The 19356-nt window shown below is 46.8% G+C and overlaps 1 protein-coding gene across 18 annotated transcripts in view; it reads right to left on the bottom strand.

Moving 5' to 3' along the window:
• The window catches only part of FHOD3 (formin homology 2 domain containing 3), a 464819-nt gene that overhangs the window by 56755 nt on the left and 388708 nt on the right, over nucleotides 1-19356 (bottom strand). For 17 of the 18 annotated variants that reach the window (XM_025429108.3, XM_025429100.3, XM_025429109.3 and 14 more), the window contains 2 exons: nucleotides 10346-10624; nucleotides 1594-2522 (listed from right to left, as the gene is read on the bottom strand). In XM_025429108.3, coding sequence (XP_025284893.1) covers nucleotides 1594-2522; nucleotides 10346-10624 — 1208 coding nt within the window. The remainder of the gene's footprint in view (nucleotides 1-1593; nucleotides 2523-10345; nucleotides 10625-19356) is intronic. The other variant, XM_049112686.1, reaches the window with a different exon arrangement.

The raw sequence follows: 19356 nt of genomic DNA on the forward strand, positions 1-19356 counted from the left end.
CATTTGGTAAAATTTTCAATACTTTTATGCTCTCATTTTATAAAAACTAGGCAAACAGGTGTCCTTTAGCCAGGCAATAAAGTATTTTATGAGGTCACCACCTACTTGAAGCAAGAATGGAACTTCGAGCTACTATGAGGGCACTGACCAGACTCTTGTCACCAACCAACATAGGGCCAAGAGAAGGAGGCAGGTGGACCGCCCATTTTGGGTCTTGTCAGTGAAGCTTTTAATCTTGCTAATTTCTTTGTAAGAATGAAGTCAGAAGTAACTTCACTGCCAAATTGTTACTCCCTTTCCTTCCTCCCACTCAAGTCAAGGGCCAGCACCTAAAAGTACTGAGCAACCAGAGAAAACCCAGAGGGCACACCAGCCAGATGAGCCCATGTGGGAGATGGTGGCTGAAGGAGACCAGCCAACTAGATCCGGGGGTTGGAGGGTGTGATCGAGGGCAGGCCCTGGGTAACTCCAGGCCACCAGAGACTGTTGTGTTAAGCAGCCAGGCCTGTCTTCTCCAGAATGCAGGCTGTACTGCAAGAACTGAAGGGGGCATGTGAGTGGCTCAGCACCACAGGCCACCAGTCCTGGGAAAGTTAGGCACACTGAGAGCAGGTGCCCAACCTCATTTTCCTAAGTGTCATATCCTAGACAGGACAAAAGGAGGTCTACTTTTGGCTGTAGGAGAGGAGTGACAGGATGTGATGTGCTGTGTTGGATCCCGGCAGTTTGAATTTATAAGCAGGAGGCAGCTCTAATCCTGACACTTGGGGGATTCCTGGGGCTGGCATAGTTCAGATTCACATCTTTGCTGAGACTGGGGAGAAGCTGACACCACAGTGAAGGCCAGCTTGAGGACAGCAGCAAGCACTTGCAGCCCCCCCACGCCCACCCCTGGGGCACTAACCCTGTCACTTGGCTCCTTGTCTGAAGGGCACTCGGCCTGAGGATGCTGCATAAACTTTCTGATTCAGACCTAGTGCTTGACTGGCAGGTCAGGGAGCCCAACTCAGGCAGCTCTATCCTCACCTGAAACATGATGATAAATGGGAAAACATATGGACCTGAAACTAATTTAGGGTAAGTTTTTGCAGGTTTACTCTAAATATGGGGTTACAGCTGGGGTTCCAACTACCACTACACCAACGATCATCAATCAAGGTGAGAGTAAACAGATGTATCTCCTGGATAAAGTCCACGTGTTGGATAAATTAGCAAGACTGCCTCCCTCCAGTTAACGTCAGCGTCTACTGCTGGGCTCTGCTAATAGTCCCTGGCGAACCTTTTTGTCTTTTCCCCTGGGTTATTTGCTTCTTTGAAAGCTACTTTGCCTAACAGGGTCAGTAGGCCGCTGTCCATGTCAGCCACTAAGGGTCCGGTACTCACTTAGCTTGCGTCCAGCCTACCGCACAAAGACTAATCTCTTAAAGGACAGATTTTTATATCAACCGCCTTTTCTTTTTTTTCTTTTTTTTTAAAAAAACCGCATAACCAAAGCAGCACGAGGGACATCTTAAATACAACAGATCTCTCGGCCCTACTCAACAGCAGCAAGTAACTCTGCAAGTGAAGAAGCACTTGGGATGCTAGCAGTACCTTGGAGACGGACAGTTCCTTAGATTTGGACTCAAACAGGTGCTCCAGCCTGGAAGTGTCCACCTTGATAGGTTCCAGTTTCGACCACAGGAATTCTCTGCAGCGCCGGTTGTTCTTACACGGCCACTCGAAAGGCCGCACTTCATTCCAGAAGAGACGGATGGTCTTCTTTTTCTTGGTGAATGCCGGCTGACCCCGGGGGACCTGGGGCCACCCTAAGCCCTGAGGAGCGTTGAATACCGGAGGAGGAGCCAATAAATTACCGGGGACCGGAGGGGGAGGCACGACGCTGTCCAGCAGGGGCGGCGGGGGCGGGGGCGGCAGACCCAGGAAGGTGGGTGGGGGCGGGGGCGGGGGCCCCGGGGCCTCCCTGGGACCCAGGTCCACGTCCAGGACGTCCACGTCGTCCTCCTCCCCCAGGTCGGTGAAATCCATGTCTTGGATTCTGAGCTCCCTCGGGTTGGCCATGAGCTGGTCCCAGATGTAATCGGATTCCGTCTTGGGCGGCGCGGATGCTTTCTCTGGGGCCTTGTCACTAGGCTCGGCGTCAGGGGAGACGGACCCTCGCCCTAGGTCCCCGCTGTTGAATCTCTCAGCGAAGGCCCTCACGCTGCCCCGATTGTCCAGACAGCCGACGTCCACCCTCCGGACGCTCTCATCCTGGGCCAGAGAGTGGGCCTGCAGGGTGGATATCCTGCTCGCCAGGCTGGCCACGGCCTCCACGGCCTCCACGGCCTCCACGGCCTCCACGGCCTCCACGGCCTCGGCGCCCGGCTCGGCCCTCCCGCTCTCGCCCTCCGCTTTCTCCTCGTCATCCGTGGGCTTTCTGTTATGGGCATACAGCATGTCCAGCATGAACCGTTTGTTGGTGAGGATGTCGCCGCACTGTTCATTTACACTGGCATCCTGAACGCCCGCGGACCACAGACCTGGAAGCACAGAGGAGAGGAAAAAGTGAGCAAATGGCAGGTGCCTCCGTGTCGAGGGAAAGCAGCTAGGGGAGAGCGGGGCCTAACACCAGACGGACTTCAGAGAGGACACTGAGGTGCGGCGAATGAACTGGGAGATGGCCACAGCTGGCGTGAGGCTCTTGACAGGAAGAGAGGCTGCCTCAAGGTCACAATAACCTGCTCCAGGACCCAAGACTCTTGTAGGTAGGACATCGCTCTCAGCTCCCACCTTGGCTCGGAGAGTATTTCCCTCACTTTTCCTGCCCACAGACCCACCCAGCCACACGTAATAAGGGGCTTTGGTCCTAACCAGACACAGGGAGGCAAGGAAGATGCTCCCTCGCCCACCGCAGGACAGGTGGAAAAGCTGTGGAGTTAGGTCTCCCCTTCCTCCCACCCCCACCCCACATCTGCTCAAAGTGCCTGGGGAAATGCACAAACCATCGCTCGGCTTGTACACTAAATCCACGGCCACCGGTCTTCAGGAAACCCCTAATGCTTCCTGGCAGCCTCATCTGCGACCTCTCCGGGGTGACTTTTCCCACCTCCCCTCTCTCCTCTAACCTCCCCGCTGTCTCATATGCACACAAGCATGGCCTTGCTTCCTAGTTCCACAGCTTAACAGAAGCCAGAGATCTCCCAGGGCCTCATCTAGCCCCCCGCTTCCCACACCTGAACCCCAACTATGGCCTCCCTCCTGTGACTACCGACAGACTGGCCCTCTTAGCAGGGTCACGCACTCCACGTGTGCATTTGGAAGCCATCCTGGTGCTTCTCTGTCCTGCATTTCCCATGCTCCTCCCACTAGACCTTCCTACTGGCATATAAACTTGGTATGACTTCACCCATCTTAAAACAATTCAACTCCACTTAGCCCTCCAGCTATAATCCAACTTCTCTCCTTTCCCAGGTGGCCTAAAACTTTCCTGCTGCGCTAGACCCAGAAGAGGACTCCCTCCTTTATTTACATCCTTCACGTGGCTTCCAGGGCATTGTACTCACCCGGTCTGCTTCCCTTTTTTCTGGATGCTCTTTCTCATTCTCCTATGCCACTTCCTCCTTATCTTTACCCTTTAGATGTCCTTGGACCTCTTGTGTCCTTGCACACTTAGTTACCATCTCATCCAGTCTTCAGGCTTTAGGTACCACCTTGCCCTCATCCCCACCCTCTCTCTGAACCCATTTCTTCTACACCCCTTTTCTATCTCAGACATGGCAACTTTCATCCATCTTGCTGCCAATTCCACAAATCTCAGTCATGTAACTCCTGTTCTTTCATGTGGGCATCTAACGTAGCAGGGTGTCCTGTTAGCTAAGACTTCATGTCACATCCAGAACCTACCCACTTCTCTCATCACCTGCCCTGCTATGGCCTTCGTCTGAGCCAGCATGGTTTCTTGCCTGCAACACTGCAGGAGTGTCCCCTAGCTGGTCCCAATTTCCACTCATGTCCCTCTAGAGTCTGTGGTTAACGGCGATGTTAATGTATTAAAACGCCCGATTCCATCTTTTTGCTCAAAGACTTCTAATAGTGCCACATTTTGCCAAGAAAAAAGCCAGTGATCTTTCATCATTCCCGAGCCTTGCACGTACCCACCTTAATTTTTTTTGATGAACATCCCTGAACCCCTTTCACTGCAGTAGCTGCTTGACATTCCTAGACCTCACTGGGTATGATCTGGCCTCAGGGCCTTTGCCCATCCTGGAACAAACTGCACCCGTTTAACCACACAATTTGCTTCTCAACCTCCTTCTAGGTCTTTGCTTAAACAGTATGTTCTCAGTGAATCTTCCCCAACCACCTCATTTAAAACTCTGCAAAACTCCCCCTCTCTCCCCAATGCCATTTATCTCACTCTCTGGCTTTAGTCACCAGAGTACTTATTACTGCCTAATCTTCCCCATATTTTCCTTATTTATTTTACTGCTGCCTTTGTCCTGCCACTGGAATGGTTATAATTACTTGTTAAACTGTCCTCTTCATCGGAATGTAAACCGTACAAGAGCAGGGATTTGGGTTTTTTGTTGTTGTTTACTATTGAACTCCCAGCATCTAAGACATGTCAATGAATCAGTGAATGGTCAGAAATGGGATTCCTCAGAGTTTGGCTCCTAAGAGCCAGCAGGGCTGTTTGGCGGGCATTCAGGATGTGAGGTCCCTCCAATACCCAGGACCTCTGTGGGCACCTGCACCGGGGGATGGCAGGGACCTCGGTCGTGGACGTGAGCATCAGCAGCCTTTGTTCAACCAAAGGAGAATGGCCCAGTCAAACCTACTGGGAGGGACACTGGTCTCTCCCATGTGACCCTGCCTTGATCTCAGAGGAGGCATTACTGGGAAGCCACAAGGGCCCCTGGCTCTCTTCTTCCAGTGCAGCTTTGCCCTCTGTTCAGTAGTGGCCCCACCTCACTAAAGGCCCAATACCAGAACAAGGAGCTCTTAGACCCCTGGCAGCTTTCACCGAGTCTGCTTAGGGGACAACCGCCATTGAAGCGGGAGGAGACGGCAAGTGAGGACAGGACAGGGAAAGTCTGGGTATCTGCAGTCCCTACAACTGGCCAGACAGGCCCATAAATAGGAAGACCGCTTTGAGATCAGGGGGCTGCAGTGGGTAAGTGGCTGAGCCTCCCTCAAGAGACTGCTTCTCTCCTCCATTTCCTGGGAAATGGTGCAATTTTCTTTTTTTTTTTTTTTTTGTCAACAAGAAGGAGGACACAATTAGGTGATCTTTTAAATGCTGGTTGTCTCCCTTACTCTCTTTATTCTCTTAGGTCTTCCTGTATCATTATGTAGTGTTGCTTCTTTGCCTCTAGTAATTTCCTTTGCTCTGAAGTCTACTTTATCTGATATTAATATAGCCTCTCCTGCTTTTCTCTGATTAGTGTTAGCATGGTATTATCTTTTCCTGACTTTTCACTTTCCATCTGCCTATGTCATTATGTTGAAAAAGAGTTTTGTATACATGGCATATAGTTGGGTTATATTTTTATCCATGCCGCGAACCTCCCTCTTTTAAAATAAAGTCATTCTTGGGCGCCTGGCTGGCTCAGTCAGGAGAGCATGTGACTCCTGATCTTGAGGTTGTGGGTTCGAGCCCCATATTAGGGGTAAAGACTACTTAAAAAAAAATAATTATGTTAGGGCTTCAATCTGCCTCTTTATTTTTTGTTCATTTCCTTTGTTTTACTCTTTCTCCTTTTTTGACCTCAACTGGATTACTTGAACATTTTTTTAGAATTTCAATTTGATTTTTACTGTTTTTGAGTTACACAGCTTTATATAATTTTCTTAGCAGTTGCTCTGGGGATTACAATATGAACACTAACTTCTCTGTGTGCTGATATTGATGTTTTACTACTTTGAAGCATAGAATTCTTACTTCCATTTAGATCATTTTGCCCTTTTTTTACCCTCCCTACTTTAAAAATAGAATTGTCTCAAGTATTTCCTCTACATACATTGAATGCTACATCATAGGTTATAATTTTTGCTTCCACCATCACCTATGATTAAGAAACTTGTGAGGCAAAAGAGTGTCTTTTTTATTTACTATTTTTTCCCATTCCATTTTTCTATTTCTTTCTGAAATTTTGAGCCTTCTTCTGTCATTATTTCCTTTCTGTTCAGAGAATGTCCTCTAGTCATTCTTTTAAGAGTGGTCTACTAGTGGCAAATTCTCTTAGTTTTCCTTGAATTGAGAGTGTCTTCATTTTCTCTTCATCCTTAAAGGCTACTTTTTGGAAGAAAAAAAAAAAGGCTACTTTTGCTGGATCCAGCATTCAGGGTAGATAATTCTAGTCTTTGAGCACTTGACACATGCTGTGCCCCTTCCCACTCACCTCCATGTCTCAGATGAAATATTTGAATCAGCATTCCTCTATAGATAATACACTGTTTCTTCTTACTCCCTTTGAAGACTTAATTTGTCATCTATAGTTTTTCATCTTCCTTGGTGTGAATTTCTTTGGATTCATCCCCATTAGTATTTGCTTAGCTTCTTAAATCTGGAGGTTTATGCCTTTTCCCAAATTTGGGAAATTTTCAGTTATTATTTCTTCAAATATTTTTCCAGCCCTGCAGGCTTTCTCCTCTCCTTCTCAGATTCTGATTAGATAAATGTTAGTTCTACTGATACAGTTTCACAGGTCCCTGAGGCTCTGTTCATTCTTTCAATCTACTTTTCCCCAATTCAGACTTGGTTACTTCTACTGCTCTGCTTTCAACTGCACAGGTTATTTCCTTTGTTGTCTCCACTCTACTACAGAGCCCAACAAATATTTTATTTTGGCCATTGTATTTTTCAATTCTGTAATTTCTCTTTGGTTCTTTTTTTTAATATCTTCTATTTCTTTCCAAGATATTTCATTTCTGTCATGTATTTCCTGAATGTTTCTAATTGTTCACTGAAGCATCATCATGATGGCTGCTTTAAAATCCTAGTCAGATAATTCCAACATCTGGCTCATCTCATTGTTGGCATCCATGGTTTGTCTTTTCCCATCCAAGTTGTGATTGCCCCAGATCGTGATAGGATGAATGATTTTAGAGTGTATCCTGGATATTTTGGAGATTGTCTGCTAGACTTTGGGTCACGTGCCTCTTTCAGTAGGCACTCACCCTGTTTAGATGTGGTCTTGATGGAAATAGATATTCAGCTCTCTACTGGGTCCTACTGTCACCACCACAGCAAGAAGGCTGACTACCCTCACTGCAGATGGGCAGGGTGGGGGTGCAGCAGTCCCTTGACCCACTGGTATCTTCCGAGTGAAAGTGGAACACTTACTCACATTGCCTCCAAGTGGAAGTGAAGGCTCAGCTTCCACTGGTTCCTAATGATTCTGGGATGGGGAGAATAGATTGCAGACTAATTTCACCCTCAATGACATCGTTTTACCTTTTTTATGTGGAGTGGGGTGGAGGCTGAGCTCCTTGCTTGGCCCAACTGGTATCAGAGAAGGAGGGCAGGAGCAATAGAATGCTGGTTAGTCCTCTTCCACTGCATTCCTAAGTCTCTTTCCTGCTGGGTAAAGGCAAAGGCTCAGATCTTTACAAGACCCCACTGACGGTACCTCAATAGAAGAACTGGGATGCCACTTCCTTCTGTCCTATAGGGGATAGAATATCAGTTCTCCATTAGGCCAAAACTACCCCAGCAAGGAAATGAGAGAGCACTATCAGCTTCTTTTTGGCAGGAGATAGAGGACTGGCTCCCTTCTGAGTCCCACTGACACCAGGGACTTGGAGGAAGGGGAGAGGAATGGTGTCACCCCTGTCTCCATGGAGTCAAGGTTATAGAAGATCATCTCCTCTTTGGTCCCACTGAAGCTACTAGGTGGGGAAGGGGTAGGACAGCAGCTGATTTTTCATTAGTGCTGGTCTAGGGTAGGGCATGTATTAAAAGCCAAAAAGACTTTTTGTTCTGTTAGGCAATCATTTTATTTTCCCAATTCTTTGGCTATAGGAATAAGATTTAGTCAGAGCTTTGCTGCCATGTCACTGAAGTCCAAAGATCTTAGACAGTCGGCCTTCTTCTTTCCAGTTTCCAGGGACCTCCTATGATTGTTCTGTTATGCCCAGAGTGTTTCTATTTTAGTTGTAAGAGGAAGGAACTTGGAACAATAGACCTGCTTCATCTTAGCCAGATGCCTCTTCATTCAATAATTCATCAGTGGTTTTGCGAGCCTCTACTATATTCCAGTCCTACAGGTAGGAAGTGAGGACTCATAATGAACAAGACAGATATCCCCATCCTCACAAAGCTGACATTCAAGTAGAGGTAATAGACAGTTATACAAGTAATTACCGCAAAGTGTAACAAATACTACAATAAAACCTCTCACACTAATGCTATAGAGCAGAACACATGAAACAAAAAGAAAGCCGTACAACCAGAATAGGTTGAGACTCTTTCAATCCCTACAAATTCATTTCTGAGTAATGGATACAATTATTAGAGTCATGAAAGGCAACAGCTATGATGACAGAGCTGCCCTGACTCCACAGCTGGTGATGGTGCCTGGGAGCAGTGGGATTTTCTAAGAAGTTGCAACAAATAAACATGATCACATCTCTTAATAGCACCAGACTGAAGCAGGAAAAAAAAATCACTGCAAAGCCCTAATTCCTGAGTTAATAACTCTTGGACACCACCAGCTTTTGGTAGAAAGTCAATGGTTCTTCACTGAGAGTACAGTCTCCATTTTTGGAAAGTTGCCCTTATTTGGAAAAATATTGGACAATCTGATCCAAGAAAGTTCTGTTCCTTGGCTTCTTTTCACTAACCCCACTTGTTGATATGTTTTAGGCTTGCTAAACCTAGTGATGACGAATAATTCCTACAGCTATTTATAATAAAACATGATTTAAAACCAAACTGATCAAGAAGACTTACCCGACCTGACCCCCCGTTCTGTGACCATAAATCACATCAAATGTGAATACTAAGAAGTAGAATTCGGGAGACTAACTGACATCTGACTTCGAGAGATACATGTAATAAGTAAATATCGATACTTATAATACCTTCTAGCACGTACATCTTCAACCAAACAGACACAAGATTTTCAATGCAATAACTACTAAGATACAAACAAATAATATCTTTCAGTCTTTTTTCAGTGCATTATAGTGACTAGCAATATAAAGAATAAAAATAATACAGCTGGTGAAAACTCAAATATCAACTAAGACTCAGCCATTGATTGATAGGTCTCATGGCAGGCATTATGGCTCCAATCATTCATTCAAAATGAATGAAATCATTCATTTCATTCACACATCCATGTTTCAGAGATCATGTATTCTTAATCTATGAGCTAACAAGCCATGCATGGGTTATGTCACTGGCTGGCAGGCCCTTGTGAAGCCTTCATGATGCACTTTGGGCCCAAAGCATAGGTTCCTTGAGTGTGTATCACTCTGTAGCTTAATGAGGACTGGCTAGTAAGACATGCCTCCACTGGTGAAATGTGTTAGTTGAGAGAGGTGGCTGTCCTCTCAACAGCACACAAGTCATGGGTAGGAAAACCAAGCCTATGGTGTTGCATATGAACCATAATTCAAGTGATTATATAAATCCTTTACAATTCCTATAACCCTCTGTGGCACCCTCCCCGAGTCCCCAGTGAGGATTAACATTCCATTTGGTCTCTCATCATAAAGTTACCATTACACATATGAACTGAATATCAGCTATAATGCCAAAAGGATCTGATTTCATAAAGAAAAGCAAATGCTTTATAACAAAAGCATGGCCCTGAGCATATTGTAGAAAGGTACTTAAATTATGTATATTCCACTCAAGCACATCAAACTGACTTCAGCACACTGTGAGCTGTCATTTTTTGGAAGTACCCTTTCAATTCATTTTAAGAAATTTGCTCTGGTTTGAAATGTCCATCATAATACCTTAGCACATTTCACTGAAGAAACTTTCGAGGGAGCCGATAGCAACATTAAGAAAAAAAACTACATTTACTATTAATGAGCAATTAGAAGGAAATGAGGCATTTCTCCTTTGGGACTTACTCCTTAGGCGAAGTCCTTTCCTGCCCTCATTATTGCCTTTTCCCACCTATAGAAGTGAAGCTACAATAATATGGCAGAGGGTATGGGGGCCACCTCCCCATAGGGCAGGAAGCTGAGGGGCTGCCTACAGTGTGGCCACATCTCTAACCTCCAGACTCCAGGTGACACAGCCCAGTGAGCGAGCTGAGCCAGCAGTGACCTCAGTGGCCAGCAAACCAAGTCGCCTGCCCAGGTTTCCCTGGAATTTATTTACTGAGAAAAGGGGCTGTATTACCAGTTCCCCTGTCCCTGGAGAGCTTGTCCTCCTTCTCCTCCCTCTCTAACGTGCTGCTGGAGGACGAGATGCTGGAGGCAGAGCAGTTGTCCTTCTCGTTCACCTCCTCGCTCTGCCTCTCTTTCTCACTGAGGGAGGCCCGCTCTTCTGGCTCTTGCTCCAGTGCTCGCTCCACTTCACTCTCTGCTCCCACGTGGGCAGGGGCTACTTCCGGGCTGGCCTCATCCGTACCCTGCCCCACCTCCGCCTCCGGTCCAGGCTCAGGATCCCCAGCACTCGCTGGTGGAGACAACAATGGAGATTATCATCACAACAGGAATTTCTTGGGAATGTCAAGTGAGGTGTGAAAGTAGACATGAGGTTGACATCCCTTTGCTGTTTGTTGTGGGCAGAATCCTAAAGGTGGCCCCAGGATTCCCATCCCCTGGTTATTCAGTTGAACACTCATCTAGGCACTGGGAAGGGATCATACAGCTGCTGGAACAGTCTCAAATCACTTGACTCTAAGATGTGGAGATTATCTAGGGGGGGGCCTGAAACAATCCGGTGAGACTTTTTAAAAGCACAGTGTTTCCTGATTGGCAGCAAATAAGAAAGAGAGATTAGAAGCATGTGGCTTTATAGATAGAGGGGTCATGTGACAGACAAGGAATGTGAGTGGCCTCTAGAAGCTGAGAGCAATTCCTGGCCAACATAAAACACAGAACAGGGACTTTGACCCTGTGAGCACAAGAAACTGACTTCTGCCTACAACGTAAATGAACCTGAGGTGGATTCTTCCCAGGGCCTCCGGGTAAGAGACAGGCCAGTCACAGCCTTGAGGGTGGCCTCCTGGTACCCAGGGCTGAGAATCCAGTTGAATCATGCTGAACTTCTGACCCATGGAATCTGTGAGGCGATAAATGGGTCTATTTTGAATCACAGTTTGTGGTAATTTGTTATGTACCGGTAGCATTGCTAAGTTTTATCAGGAGCTAAACCAATGAGGACTGTTGCCCTTTGCTTAAATTAGGTTTGCTCATAATTTGATTAGTCCATAATTTTGAGAGTTATTCAGGAGAATCACTCATGGGCATAGAACTATTTGTAAACCTATCGAGGCTGGAGATTTGATGCTTGTAGCAAGGTAAAATGCTCACACTCCCAAGTGTGACATCCATCAAGCTAGGGAACAGGAAATGGCATAGGATGGCTTTGCATGGTTTTACTGAGCAAAATTCTCAGCTGTGCACTGTATATGGGTAGCAAAATGATTGAGGATACAGAAAGTTCTAAGCCAAATGTCTTGTGTGAAGGCTAAAGGGAGACAGGTCACTCCTGAGAGTGTGATCCTCGGGGCTGGGCAAAATCACATTTTTGAGTCCCAAGAGTGTGTGCTCAAGCCCTAGGCATAGGCTACTCAAATACAGAATTGCAGCAGCATCTGCATGGGGCAGGGGCTGTAAGAGATCTGCCCAGACCTCAGGAGAACAACTGGACCAGGGAGCTCCATCTGTGGAGGCAACCTGCTGGCTCAGGTGAGTGGGGACAGCTAGCAAGGGAATATACAGAACAGGCCAGCAGGGCCGGCAGTGCCATTACTATGGGAGAGGAAAGCTCAGGCCTCACTGGGCAGGGAGCTCAGCTACCCTCAGCTTCCCTCGGCTTCTCAGCCAGAAGCTGTTCTGCCCGGAATTATTGGGTCCAGTATCCCCGACCCTCATCTGCTCTCAGGCTGCTTTCCTCTGAGAAAGAGGGAATTGAAGGAGGTGACATGTCAGCCTCTCCTTATGTCCTTGGGTAACTTCCAACCACCAAAGGACAGAATGACTCCTCCAGGAGAGTCTCTCATGCCCTTTGGATAGGAATGGGGTGTAGAGGTCAGAGAGCCTCTCCCTTCTGCCTGCCCATGGCTTCATGATAGGTTGTATATCTTCTAGCCTGATATGGGTACCTGCTGCCCTGAGAGACTAGGGGAAGGTAGGCTGGGGCAGCAAAGACCCTGTGTCCAGCAAAGACCCCTGTTGGGGGTCCCCCAAGAACTGGTGATGTGAGGACAAAGTTTCCAGGCAGAGATGTGCTGTCTGGCAGTAGCAGGAGGAAACAAAAGGACATACAATCATGAACCCACATACCTAAGAATGGGCTTGTCAGACACTTTTCCTCAAAAGCAGAGACAGAGCTGAGTACAGTGAAAGAACAATACATCCTTGAGAAAAATCCCCTTTGGTATTAAAGGAATTTTTATGGTGATTTCTTTTTCATCTGATAATAAAACATTTAGCAAGGAGATACAAATATCCTTTGGTTTACGAGCATGGCACAAGCACCACGTTACCAATAGCACTGTCATCCTTTGGTTGACAGAAGGCATATGTCCTTGCACACATTTATTTCAGAATAGCCACATCAAAACGAAAATGTGTTTCCAACAGTCTAGCATGTGGCACACATTTGAGTTTTAATTGGTGAGCATATGGTGAAAACTGGCTAGGGTGCCTCCATGTGGCTTTATCACTGACAGGGAGAGGGGTGCAGTAGGCTGCCATGAGCCTGTGTCTACTCTCCATCCCCAGGACAGTGGGCATACAAAGTAGGAAAGACCCATGATTTGGTGGCAGTATGACTTCAGCCCACGTGCACTCCACCATGTTTCCTTCCACGGAAGCAATGACGCTGGTCCCTGATTAGCCCTGGTGGTCTGGACAGGTGTCGTGATGGCCATGCACATGCTACAGAGCCACACATTCTTGTGGCTGAAACCCTAAACGATTTCATCCTCAAATGCTAGGGCCCTCACTTTGTGGAGACATTTCTATGTGTGATCCGACTACTGGGTGGTTGCTCTTTGTCGTTGCTGCTGGAGAGGCAGCCATCTCCAAAACTGCCTCCTGACCACCATGCAGACTCAGCATCACAGCCCTGATGGCAAATCTGCAGCATGTAAGGTGGTCTTAATGATGAACAAATAATATTCACGCAAATTCTAGTCAAGCGAAGCCATCAAAGATAGAGAGTGACTGTAAGCGCAAACACACATGGTTGCTTCCTGATAACACTGGTACTGCACAGGGCTTCAGAGGGCTCAGTCTTTGGCTAGAGAAACAGGACATAAAAACCCATCAGTGGGGATCACAGTGATATGTGGCTGGGCACCCAAAAGAAGGCACTGGATAACAAGTGATGCGGTGGGGTGGGGGAGGGGTCCCTGGAAGGAGCAGCTGGGACCCAGGCAGAGCCCTTCTGCAGCTGCATTAATCAAACATATAAATGACAAGGGCAAAAGGTCCCTAAAAGCTGAGACCTCACCTTCCTCTCATGTCCATGAGCCCCCAGCATGGTACTGGACCAACATCTGTGCAGAGTCTTTGCTGACACCCAGAAAGCCCTTTGAGACTGTACCCTGAACTCCAGAATATTTCTACCCCCCCTTTCCTGTTCTCTTTCATCAAGACATCTCTTGTCAACACCCACTCCACACATACCCACACCCACACCCCCACTCCTTGTATCACTGCCCCATGCCAGGCTGCCCCACTCGGGGCAGACAGGGGAGAAATTATCATCTACCCTCAGGGAGTGCGCAGGAGCAGGAGGAACCATATCATACTAGCCTTCAGGAGCAACCCAAAGAGAACAAAGGCATTTAACAGCATCATGGAGTGGAAACTGTTCACAACTTCCCACTATAGCCAATCCCTATATTTAATGAGCATTTCTCTGGCCCAACAATGGTGTTGGTGGTGAAAGACACAGTGATACATGAGTGACACAAGAGACAGACCCAGGGCTTGTCATCGTAGGGATTACGGAGGAGCAAAGAGAACCAACATGCCTGGCCATGGCCTCTGCATAGCAAAGGTGGGGGAACCTCACCACCAATGAACATGGAAATCCCAGCCCCTTGGCTCACCCAGACACAATTAAACAGATCTATACAGATCTATACACATGGCAGTGTTCTAAAAGCAAAAGCATGGTGCCCTGGGGGTGGGGTCGAGGGCATGGCCCCCCCCCCCCCCACATTAGTTACTATGCCAAAATGACATTTTGGCAGGGTCTTCAGGAAGAAAGTGAGTTAAAAGGTAGAAGAGTGGACACAAGAATGTTCTGGGCAGAGGGAAGAGTGTGTGCAGAGACAGGAGAGCACAGGGCATGCCGGAGGAATGAAAGGTCCCTGGTGTTGGGGCTTTGGCAATGGGTGCAAGGACTTGGGACGTCATGCTAAGGGCAGTGATGGCTGCTGTAGGTAGAGACAGGCAAACAACACTTCCCACTGGGATAGCTGCCACGTGTCTGGAGCTATGGATGAAGCTCTTCGGTAGTGTGGAACAGAGATCCAAGAAGCAAAGTTTGCAGACAGAGACTGAAGAGGTAGAGGCAAATGCCAGACACTGGAGCTCAACAGACAATGATGAATCAAATCATGGTGCCAATGGGAAGCTGGTCCGCACCCCAGAGAGCCTCTGGGGAAGGTAGTGTGTCAGCTTTGAGGGGAGCGTGGGGTGCTATCTCCTGAGCACTGCAACTAAGCACACCTCACATGAATGGTCTACCAAATCCACACAACCCCTCTAGGCAGACACCTGTCATACTGCCCCCAGAAAGCAAGGCCAGGAAGGAACAGGGGAGGCCCAGGTCATGGTGCTGGGCAGGAAGGGGCAGGGTACGCCTTCCCAAGCACGTGCCTGTAAGGACCCTGAGCCCTGCCTTTGAGGCAAGGTCAGAAGTGACTGTAATAAACTAACCTTGCAAGTCAAGAGCTGCCAGGGCGCTCCTCCCTCCTGACTCTTCCATCACCAGTCATGTCCTCTCATCACCTTGGACAGAGAAAGGACGTGAAGAACTGCCGCATCTCTGGGGCTGGGCCAAAGAGGAGAGGCGTCGCGAGAAGTTCCTGGGCCAGGGGCCAGGTAGTCCTTCTCCCCACAGCACGAGTATGGAAGGGGAGGGAGGACATGGCAAGAAATGCCTGGCAACATAAAAGGCACTGCAAACTGGGACCCGTCCTCCTGGCCCACATCCCAAGCGAGCGAACTGATGGGATCCTGGTATTGCCAGAATGCACTTAGCAAATGCCAGAAAAATGTATTTGGCCAGAACCTGCGCTGACCTGATTCAAAGGGCTTTAAACTAAAATTTAAGGTCGGAGTGCGGAAAGGAGGAAAGAAATTGCAATTAAACTGCATAAAGGGATATAGGAGTGGATAATTTGTGTAATGTGGAAGAAATCATTGAAAGAAAGAGGTCCATGGTATATTCAGAAAGAAGTGACAAGGAACCCGGTTGTTGCCATCCTGGGGATGGACCTGTAGCCCCAACCTGGCCACTGAAGGGAATCCTTTACCCAAAGACAACAGACGTTACAGGAGAGAGAGGCTGGGCGTGGGAGCAGGACGGGAATCCACCAACATGAGAACCACAGGGAAAGAGGGAACACTCCACTGCTTTTGTTGGGAGAATATAACAGGGTGCCAGGTTAGATGCCGGGACTTCGTCACGCAGATCACAAAAGTGGGAGAGAGACGAGAGCGAGCAGGCCCCGAGGAATTCAGCCCGGGCAGATGACGGCTCACAACACGTACTTCTCTTTGTCCCTCCAAAAGCCCAGCACCAACTCCTCATCTGGTCTTGAAATCTCCTTAGGGCAGCCTGGGTGGCTCAGCGGTTTAGCGCCGCCTTCAGCCCAGGGCCTGATCCTGGAGACCCGGGATCAAGTCCCATGTCGGGCTCCCTGCATGGCGCCTGCTTCTCCCTCTGCCTATGTCTCTGCCTCTCTCTCTCTCTCTCTCTCTCTGTCTCTCTCATGAATAAACAAATAAAATCTTTAAAAAAAAAAAAAAGAAAATCTCCTTAGATGTCAGGCCCTGCGTACTAGGTACCAAGTGCCTTCTCCACACTGGCGCTTCCCAGAAACCACATGCACATCACTCTGTGTAGTCCTCACACCAGCAGTATGAAGATTAGCGTGAGAAACGAGGACACATGTCCAGAGAGGTTTAGCAACTGGTCCAGGGCTACACAGTGGGCTGGGTGCTCATGGCTGCTCCTCCAGACCCACTCTCTGTTCTGCTCTGTGCCCTGGGAGGCTGGCTGCTTCTCACTTTCACAGGGAGGTAGAGGCATGAGCAAGAGGAAGGAGATGCTGGAGTATTTATGCCTCTACTCTCTGCACGTGGGGCCTCAGTTCAGCAGAGGTCGTCAGGCCACCGTTTCTGTCCTGTGTGCTCCTTCCTGAGGGGACAGCTCTCACCGTGTCCCAGGAACTGACCGAGTTCCTCCAGGCCTGGAAGTGGGAGCAGTGTTAATGGTCTCCTACTGCTCCTAGTCTCTGGGGGCTTCTCCACCGGATGGTCCCATGACCTCGTCCACACCTCTGTGAGCTGTGCCTTCACTGGCTGCCCTCAGACACCCTCTGAGCATGCCCATCTCCTTCCCAGCTCACCAACAAGCAGATCTGGGATCTGAACCCCAACAGGAATAACTGAAAAACTGAGGCTACCAATCAGGATATTACACTGTGAGGTGGGTGACTTACACTGTAAAGGAAAGGTATATAATCATTCCTAAAAAAACAAATACAACATACAGCATGCATGAATGTTCCAGGTCTCCTTTCATCCATGTCCCTGACAATGGAGTCCAGAGTGTCCAATTGGAATCTCCTGTCATGTAACTTTTCTTTGTAGAGATAAATTGCTGGTAGAAAGATCGGAACTTAATAAGTCTTTGGGTGGCTTCAATTGATTTCAATCTGTGAGGGTGTCTTGATGACTCTGCCAGGACTTGGCTTTCTGGCAGGTCTATGAAACCAAGGGCTGGGCCAGCCAATTCTATAATAGTCACTCCAAATCATGTACATTCCAGGGACCTCCCCAGTTCAGAGCTAATAACTAACACCATCAACTTTAAACTTGTGGTTTAATCACATAAATGTGAAAAAGGTCCCAAGAGAAAAAGCTCACAACTTTGAAAATTCTTTAGACTTTGCCTTTGGTGTTGGGCCAGTTCATGCTAAGCTGTTCACTCAGATTCACTCTAGAGCAGGATTTCTTGGCCTTAATACCATGGCTATTTGGGGTTGGATAACTCGGTTGTGGGAGGGCTGTCCTCTGCACTGTAGGGTGTTTAGCAGCATTCCTGGCCTCTACCCAGTATAGGCCAATAGTATCTCCTCCTCAGTTGTGACAACTAAAAATACCTCCAGACACTGCCAACTGTCTCTTGGAAGAGGGAGTAGGGGAGGCAGCAGGGATCATCCTGTGTTGAGAATCACTACCCTAAGGAATAGTTTCATTACGATGGACTCAAACTTAGCCTACCAAACAAACTCAGCTTTACACAAACAAAAAACCCCACTTCATCAAGTGCAAAATATTGATCCTTCAGTCTCGTGAATTCATCTGTCTTCAAAATTTAGCCCAGTTTTATTCTCAAAATTTAGAGTTAGATTTTTCCAAACAGGCTCAGCCTAAGCCACTTCTTAAGATGAAAACCCTGTGAGACCAAAATTACCTTCAGAAGGCCTTTTGGAAGATGCCACTTTATAAATACCATATCAACCCTCATAGTACCAACAATCAAAGTGCTCATTTAGCTTCAATGGAGTGCCATAAGAGGTACTGGGCTTTTAGTAGTGAGCCATGTTACCAGGAAACACAAATCTTTATACTATAAAATCATACTTGATGCAGTGTGTTGTTCATACTAGAAAAGGCACATGAGAGTCAGGAATGACTCAAGATAAATAAATACACATCCATGGCCCTTGTCATGCTCACATGGAAACCCACACCTGAGTTGGATGTTGGGCAGGATTACAAACACTACCCAAATTGTCATTTTCACTTCCTCAACCTTTGCCTCTCGGATTATGCCTCTGACTGAGTACACTTGGTTCAACATATACAGGATGTAATTCCACTGTACTATCATATTAGACAAAAAATACGTATCTAGTTTCAGGTCCAGTTCTTGCAAATATCAGTCAGTGGATAGATTCTATTTCACATTATAAACAGAAAGTGAAAAAAAAGAAAAAAACAATTTAAGATTATTTTATCATGTATCATTATTCTATCTGTTTTATGTCACTGCTTTATCATTATTTTGAACTCAAACCATATGATCCCAAACATCAATCCTTGGATATGAAGACTTCCTTTGAGTTTGTTTAAATTCTTCTAAAATCAGATTAGACAGATCTTGTCCTGGCTCAAACAATGTCAAATAGGATCAGTTCCAGTATTCTTTTATCTTTGAATGCCCAGTGAGGGCTGGTGGAGCTCCTAGATTAACTACATGCTCACTTTCTTACAAGAGCAAGTAGGAAGACAGCCTTTCCTCAAGGATGAAGACATTGTCTGACTCCAAACTGACAATGCATTTCAAGAGCACTTCTAGTTCTTGTCAAGTCCCAGACAGAACATTAATGACATCAAAACAAAATAGCTATTTTGGAAAGGATATATACTAGCACTAAAATGGATAGTCCTGAGTCATAACAGCTAGCAAATAAATTGATTAAACTTGAGTTTTTTGATTAATTCACTTTTTCAGGCTTAGCAGGATACAGTTACTTTTAAATAGATGTTCTAATGTAATTAGCAGCTATACTCACTCCATCAATATTTATTGGTACCTCTGATGTACCAGGCACTGTGTTAGGCATAAGAAAGTCAGATGTGAAAAAATATCTTCCCCAAAATATTTTTTCAGGATAAAGCGGTCTAGTCAAGAGATATTATGGGATCAAAGCAGCTATTATCTAAAGGAGGTATTAGCTCTTCCTGCCAGTAGAGTCTGACCAAGCCTAAGCAGAACCAGCTGGCCTACAATTGGGGTACAACTAGAAATCTCACTTCTAAAATCTCACCCCAAACAGTTGACTCTTCTTCAATTATATCTAGTCACTAATCTGCTGAGTCAGTAACTTAGTTTATTTGACCTTGTTAGCAAATTTATTCATAAAAAGATAGAGAAAGATCCACTTAATATAAGGGGTATTTTAATAGGTGGTTGAATAAATATCT

The sequence above is a fragment of the Canis lupus genome, chromosome 7 (genome assembly GCF_003254725.2).
Source record: "Canis lupus dingo isolate Sandy chromosome 7, ASM325472v2, whole genome shotgun sequence".
Lineage (NCBI taxonomy): Eukaryota > Metazoa > Chordata > Mammalia > Carnivora > Canidae > Canis > Canis lupus.